Below are 7,864 nucleotides of genomic sequence, written 5' to 3'. Positions count from 1 at the left end.
ACAGACTCTGTCATTTGTAGCTTTATTCCTGTTTGCATGTACACTACATTGAAAAAGTCCCTGCCATGTCACTGTCATCCATGCAGTGAGTAATTGGAAAGTCCCTGCTGCAGTTCCTGGGTGGGGGCGCTCGCGCTGGACACAAAGCGATCAGGCGCAGTGGGCGGGGTGTCTGCGATGACGGTCGGCGGACGCCGGCGGCGTGGTGACGTCACGCGTCGGGGACTTTTCGGCCCCCCCGCCCCTAACATCGACACACCTCCCCCACCCTGGGCTGGGGATGTCGGAGTCTGAAGACGGCGGAGCTTGTGTCGGAGTGGACAGCTTGGTGAACAGTGCAGCGTTTTATTTCTTTATCATCGTCAGTGCCAGCCGCAGCCGCCTTGTATAACCTGTAAGCCTCAACCCGCTCATCGATCCAGTCATGGCCGGCGTTGCGGCTTCGAGCGGTCACCGACCCAAAGCACAGCCCAGTAGGCCTCTCGCTGTTACCGAGATGGCCGCCGCTGCTCCCCGGTGGAAAGCGGACGCCAGCGGCCTAGGAGACATCAGCGACGAGTTCGCGGTCTGCAGCGATAAGAAGGATTATCTGGAGGGCAGCAAGGCCACCATCCAGGAACTTTTTAAAGTGGTCCTGGTCATCTCGGTGCCTCTGCTGGTTCGTTACGCGGTGGCGGGGACGGTGTCTCCTGGCTCCCAGCAAATCTGGGTGCAGCTGAAGGGGAGACGGGAACATGTGAGGAAAGCCAAGGTACGTCTGGGGTACCGGAGTGGGCCTAAAGGCCAACCCTCCAGATTATCTTTAGGTCTGCACTGGCAGAGGAGCGGGTCCGGAAATGTGTAAGGTTCAGGCAGAGTTGTGTTAGCTTTGAAAGTAAACAGTGCAGAGAATAAATTTTATTTTCCTTTTTTTGTTGTTGTAGCGTTTTGAGCAGGAAATTTAGGCTGGTGTTTCCCCGGACTTTGAGATATTGTTTATTGGGGACTTTTGGGTAAGGGGTTACTTTTGGGAGTGAAGGACTTTAATGGTTGAGTCATTTAGCTATGGATCCTAATTACTTTAAGAATGCAATAATCGTGTCCAGTGGGATGAAATCTATGTTAAAATCGATTTATTCCACAATATTTTGACTATACACAGTACAATTCCGACACTCTTGTGGATTTGTGGATGTGAGCAGCTGAACGCACTCTTTAGTGAGATTCTTTGCCTTTATTCTCCACCTGAAGATTTTAAGTTCTGATGCAGATTTATATCGATTACAGAAACAAAGTGTTGTAACTGATAACTTTGTGCTATTCGGGTGAACTTCATAATAGCTGTAATTACTGATTGTAACTAAATTGAACCCTGGAAAGAAACTCCCAAATCTCCAGATGATGTGAAATGTTGAATGTCTTTCTAATCCAAATCAAATGTGTTCTGTGGAATTCTCTTTGGATTACTTGATAGTGATAGAAAAATTCCACGGTTGCAACATTTGAAAGCCGAGCTCATATAACCTCATTTGGCCACTAGACAATTATTCTGTGGAAGGAAGTAGGCAGAGCATAATTTGTCTTAGCCAACCGTTTAGTTTAAATCTATATTTGTTTGAACTGGGTATCTGAACTTGCAAAACAAGTATTTCTGCTGAATTGCCAGGGGTTTGCTTTAATGTGTCATGTTGATGTTGGAATGTAACAGTGCTTTACTGTACATAATTTCTAATTTGTTTGCTCCATGCATGGTGTGTGTTCACTTTTAATGTGAAATAGATTTATAAATTTAACACTATTTTGAGAGACTACTATCAAGAACAGTAAGAAATTTGTTTATTAATATTTATTAATTTGTTGATACAAGGAAGCAGATGTCAATTTATAGAAAATGAAATCTGCATCTAAATTGGAAATTTTATCAGTAGAAATTATAATTACATACTCTATTTGCAAAGTGCATTTGGCTCAGTATTTGACCAGGTTGTGTTTTTCCAAAACAGCAAGCCCTATTGTGATACAGTGCAAAATCTACTGTAGAGATTTCTCTCCACTGTCTCCAATTTCATGTACTAACAATCCTAAACAGCCCAGTTGTATCTTCCCGCCAAGATCCATGAACAAGACTGCTGCAGTCGACCTGTTGTTTCAACCTGCTACTTTCCCACCTGAATTTATTTCTTCCTAGACATAACATCCTTTTCATTCCCTTATGCAGTCTCTTGCTAGCTCTTTCTGCAAGTCCTCTGGTATGTCATTTTGAACAATTTCCTGGTCCTAATTACTTCCTTTTTACAATGGTTGCCCAATCCCTCTATACCACCATCTCCCACTAGGACGGTTTCAATGCTCTCTGCTTCTTCCTCAAATGGAAGCTGAAAAACAGTCCCCCTCCTCAACCACACATCTCCTCCTGGCTGAGCTTTCTCTCACTCTGAATAACTTGTCATTCAACTGTACTCACTTCCACCAAATAAGTGTTGCTGTGGGTGCCTGCATGGTTCTCAGTTTTGTGTGGAATAATGGAACATTCATTATTCTAGTCCAACTGTGATCCCTTTTTAACTTTTTTTGTACGACATTGATGTCTACATCAGTGCTCTGTCTGGTTCTCGCAATGAATTGGAAAATTTCATTGACTTTGTTCACAGTTTCTGTCCTTACCTCACTTTCAACTGGGCCATCTCTGCCTTTTCTCTCCCCTTTCTTAGCCTAGCTCCAAACTCTCAGATTCCTACAGATATCTTGACTTCAACTTCTTCACATCTTGCTTGTAAAGGCTAACAAAAAACAGCAGGCATAAATGGGTCTTTTTACCTGTTGACAAGATGTAATAAGTGGTGTGCACAGGTAGCAATGCTGAGGTGTCAACATTTTATAATTTATACAATAATTTGAATGAATGGACAAATGATATAATTGCTAAATTTGCTGATAATGCAAAGATAGCTAGAAAAGATAGGTAGTAAAGAGGGCATAAGGAGGCTCCAAAGAGATATAGATAGGTTTACTGTGTGTGCAAAAATCTGGAACCAGAGTATAATATGAGAAAATGTAAAATTGTCCATTTTGGCAAAAAAGAATGAAGAAGCATATTGTTTAAATGGTAGAGATTAGAGCTCTGAGGTCTTGAGGATTTGGGTGTCCTAGAACATGAACTCAAAAGGTTAGAATGGAGAGACTGCAAATAATTCAGATCATCTGTGATCTTGGAGGATGTCTCCCAGCTATCAAGGAAGGAGATATCAGGGGCCTGACAGTAAGTTTCAGATTCTCTTTAGGGACAGGTGAGGTGGCAGAGGACAGAAGGGCTGCCAATTTTGCAGTATCCTTTCAAAAAAGGAATGGTGGGATAGACAAGGAAATGGTTGGCTGTTTAGTCTAACCTGAGTGGTTGCTAGATTAAATTATTACAATTCTGAGGGACAGAATATATTTGCACTTGGTGAGACACTGGTTCGTCAGTGTGGCTTTGATTAGAAGAAGGTCATGTTTGACAAGTTTGATCACATTTGTGGAGGTATCCGGGAGTGTTGTTAAGTGTAAGGAATTTGATGTAGTCTGCATGGATTTTAGCAAGGCTTCTGATTAGTTTCTTCATGGCAGACTGGTCAAGAAAGTCTTGATCATAGCCCTGACCTTTAAGTCCAAATCATTCAAGTACACATCAAAACAGCAAAGACCCAAGCATTGACCCCTGAGGAACCCTGCAGGAAACAGACTTTCAGCCACAGAAAATTTTTGATTCAACATGCCTCTTTGCCTTGGATCCCTTGGCTGTTACACTTATTAACTAAGGCATAGAGTACAAGAACAGGGAGGTTGTCCTGGAACTGTATCAAAAGCAGGTTAGGGCATAATTGGAGTTCTGCATGCGCTTCTGGTTACCATGTTTTAGGAAGGATGTGATTGCACCAGAGATGGTGCAGAGGAGACTTACCAGGATACTGCCTAGATTGGAGGATCTGATTCACAAGGAAAAATTGGAAAGGCTGGAGTTATTTTCCTTGGAATAGTGAAGGTTGAGAAGGAACCTGATAGAAGTGTACAAGATTGAAGGGGATAGGTATGGTGGCTAGGAAGGCACTTTCCATTACTGGAGCGGTCAGTAATCTGCTGGGCAGTGGGGGCATAAATCTAAGGAAAGAGGTGGAAGACTAAGAGGGGTTTTTAGGGTAAAATTTCACACCCAGAAGGTGGTGGGAGCCTGCAGGGCTATGGGCGAAGGACTGGAAAACGGGATTAGTGTTGTCAGTCTGTATTGAGTGGTATGGATGTGAGGGGCTGATTGACCTCTTTTGCTGTACATGTCGGTGTCTTAATCAATGGCTGCAGGCTCAAGGAGTCTTCTAATTTGTTTGTTCACATGTTTAGTGTGTTTCTCCCCACAGATGTTACCTGACCTGTGTTTTTCCAGCTGTTTTTGTTCTTAAGTATTATTTTCTGAATTGGTCAGCAGAAACTGCAAGGATCATTCCACCTATTCACATAAGCAGTTCAAAACCTTTTTGCACTTGATTGATTTTTGCCTACTCCGTCTCATAAGGAGGTTCAAGTTTTGAAAACTGGTCATAGTATTAATTGTGTATTATTGATTAACAGCCAACTGCTTAATATTTCCTTTTATGTTTTGCAGGAATATATCAAAGGTATTTGTAATCCAGAATTTCGTCAAATTGAGGGTTATCCAAAGGAAATGCATTGCATTTTTGCAGGAGCTAAAGGCTTGTTTCTCAAGTGTCTTATACAAGATACCTGTGCTGATATCTCCATGGTGAGTGCTGGAGTAATTGCCATTACAGGAGGTACGGAGGCAGTGATTATGGCAAAAACTCGAATACAGCAATTTGTGCAACTCTTCAAAGATAACCAAAGCATACCTAACAAAAGAGAATCTTCAATTAAGAGGAACTTCAAACGCATTATAGAATTACATGCCGATAAATATTCAATGGATTTGCTGCTCTTGCCCAGCACTGTAAAGGAGGAACTTGTGAATCTTGCTGAAGATGTACTGTATCATGAAGAACCTATAGATCTGACTTTAGAACTCGATGATAACTCACAAATTGTTAATCATGATACTTCTAACTCTTCCTCTGAAGGAAAATCTAAAGATCTGGCCTATTTTGAAGAAGCTAGAAGACAGGCCGGCACACCTGTATCTGAACTTGCTCAGCAAATGAACACTATGCTTACACAAGTAAGTCAAAACTCACTTGGTCCAGAAATAGAGCAAAGATCATGTGAGGCATCATCAACAGGCAAGGAGAGACTATCGTGCAAAAGAAGATCATCTAACAGCGAGGACAGACATACAAAGCGCCAGTTTTCGGGAGATGTTGATGAATTTGCAGCAGATATCACAACTAAAGTGCTTTGTACTAATTCAGCCACTGAGCCCCCTGCATGCAATGTTTACTTAATTGGACAACAGGATAACCAAATTGAAGAAGACTCAACAGTTACTACTCCAGAAATGGAGTTGAACATGCTTGTAGAATTTTTCAGAACAATGGGTTATCCCGATGTTATTATAAAAAGAGTAATTGGTGAAATGGGTCAGAATGAAGAACCTATGTTATTGCTTAAAAGAATTATTGAAGAAAGTAAACTTTTGGAAGAAGAACAAACTAATTGTGTACAACAAGCTGCTGGTCCAAGTAGCGCTCATGTGAGTTCAATACAAGAATCAAAGAATAATCCACAAGTGGAGATACCTGGAACTTGTACTGCAAAAATTGATCAAGTTGAAGAAAGTGAAGCAAAATCAAAATCAGTAGCCAGTTCTTCACAAGACCAGTGGAAAAATGAGACACTTGAAGAACACTGTCGTCCTGTAGATGAAACATTTGTTACTAATGCCAAGGATAACAAAGATGAGGCCTTAACAAAGCCTGCCGCAGCCAAGTCAAGTAATGACACTGCGAATTTTCACTCAGCCAAGCATTTCAGCAATGACTTGGTTACTGAGAGGAGATTGCTAAATGAAAGTGATATTGTAGCAAGAGGCAGTTCTGAACAGCCACTTTTGCCTGCATGTTCTAATCGTCACGTGAGTGCTTCAGTGACTGGAGTTCAACGGTTCCATAATTTACTGAAAAGCCCTTACAAACTAACTCTAACAAGTGATCCTGGGAAACCAAATTTGAAGCATGTTATAATTGATGGAAGTAACGTTGCAATGGCGTGAGTGTTGTTAAATTGTCTTCAGATTTGTCCATTACACAGCATTTGGCAAAATTTTAGACAGTTTATCAAAGTTATGGAACATTTTTTTTGAACAAGCTTTGAATAGTACTCTGGCATTTAATCATTCTACTGCAGTACTTACTAAATGTCACATTGCTGGGGGTATGTTTACCAGAGGAGGCTGGGTTCCATGTTAATGCTAAACATTCCATAGTACTATTCCAAAGAAGTGCAGTGTGTTTCTCTGGTCAAATGGCTCCCTTTAGCAAGCTACATTAAAAATAATTTTCCCTGTCACTTGAGGTATTGTGTGTCGAGTAACTGAAACTAGGAGCCAGATTTTGAGTTATTATCTCTCAAAGATAGCCATTCTGCTCCTTCATTATGCTAAGAAAGAGCTCCACATTTCTGAAAGGAGATTCTGATCAGAAATGCAGAGGATATACTTGCATTTTGCCTGGTCCATTGCATAGGACAGTCAAGGAAGGCAAACCATACCCTCTTTTTCATAGCCATTAGCTGCCATGTTCTGAAATTTAAAGGGTCAGAATCTCAGGCAGCCTTTTTGACAGCTGCTGTCAAATGGTAAATTCCTAAGATGTGTGTGTTCAGGGCATAAGGGGTCCTGCTACGTAATGGACTGTTTAGTGTAGGTCAGAGTAGGTGTGAGATCATCGGGTCTGGAGTAGGGACATTTGGAACTCCGATAAGCTCTACTTGTAGGTGTGGTGTCAGGTCCCATGTCAGAGTGGATGGTGGGTGATGAGATAGGATAGTAGCAAGTTTAATAGTTACTTAGGAGTTAATTGTCCAACTTTCGCTGTGTAACTATTTGCTTGACTGCATTGGAACCCTCCAAATTCTATTTAAATGGATACATTTGGAGGTGACCAAGGCTTGAAGGAAATGACATGTATTTTCCAATTTCCTAGACAGATCCTTTGGCGTCTGCTGCAGCGGGATTCTGCAGCATCTCAATGCGCAACTCCCATCTATGTTTCAGAAATGATTATCTGGCCATTGAAAATTCTGGGTCAATGTGTTTAAGCCCATTTTTTCAAGTCCGTATTTGCATGTTATGTGTGTTGATTTGTTTGAAAGTGATGTATTAGCTAAGCAATTTTAGAGTCACAGCAAATCTATTTTCGCTACTTCTGTCATGCAATAGAATTAGCGTATAAACAGGCTTTGCCTGAGGATACCCTCTTGAAGCTGTGAAGTACTGGCCATCATAGCACCCCCTCCTCGAGCCATTGGGTAGTGTTAATTTTTATTGGAACAGCAATAAGGCTGCTTTGCTTGCCTTGCCAATCTATTTAACTCTGTCTGATCTCTATCTTTGATCCATCCTTTTTGCCTTGGTTCTGTACGGTTTATTAGCCTTGCCCAGCAAAAGTATATACATCTCAGTTCTGACATTTCATGACAGACCGTTTTCTTTTTGGACAGGTGGGCAGGGAGGGAGGTAGCTTCATGCTGAATAGCCTCACTTCAGTGAAAAGATTATAACCCTGATGGACTTTCTGTCCAGATAAAGTAGCCCCTTTTAGTTTATATCTCTCCACCTCATCCAGCTACTCCTTTTATATTATATAAAACCGAAAGAACTGCGGATACTGTAAATCAGGAACAAAAACAAAGTTGCGGGAAAAGCTCAGCAGGTCTGGCAGCATCTGTGAAGGAGTAAACAGAG

The 7,864-nt window shown here is 41.5% G+C and overlaps 1 protein-coding gene across 1 annotated transcript in view; it reads left to right on the top strand.

Annotated features, from left to right (window-relative positions):
• The first annotated feature begins 262 nt into the window (after window positions 1-262).
• n4bp1 (nedd4 binding protein 1) overlaps window positions 263-7,864 on the top strand; it is a 30,740-nt gene continuing 23,138 nt past the window's right edge. The window contains exons 1-2 of the mRNA XM_048605709.1: window positions 263-751; window positions 4,616-6,168. Of these exons, the coding sequence (XP_048461666.1) occupies window positions 425-751; window positions 4,616-6,168 (1,880 nt within the window). The 5' untranslated portion in view covers window positions 263-424. The remainder of the gene's footprint in view (window positions 752-4,615; window positions 6,169-7,864) is intronic.

The sequence above is a fragment of the Rhincodon typus genome, chromosome 15 (genome assembly GCF_021869965.1).
Source record: "Rhincodon typus isolate 14 chromosome 15, sRhiTyp1.1, whole genome shotgun sequence".
NCBI classification, from domain to species: Eukaryota; Metazoa; Chordata; class Chondrichthyes; order Orectolobiformes; family Rhincodontidae; genus Rhincodon; species Rhincodon typus.
Note: the sequence above shows the minus strand (reverse complement) of the source record. Positions and strands in the feature narration are given on the sequence as shown.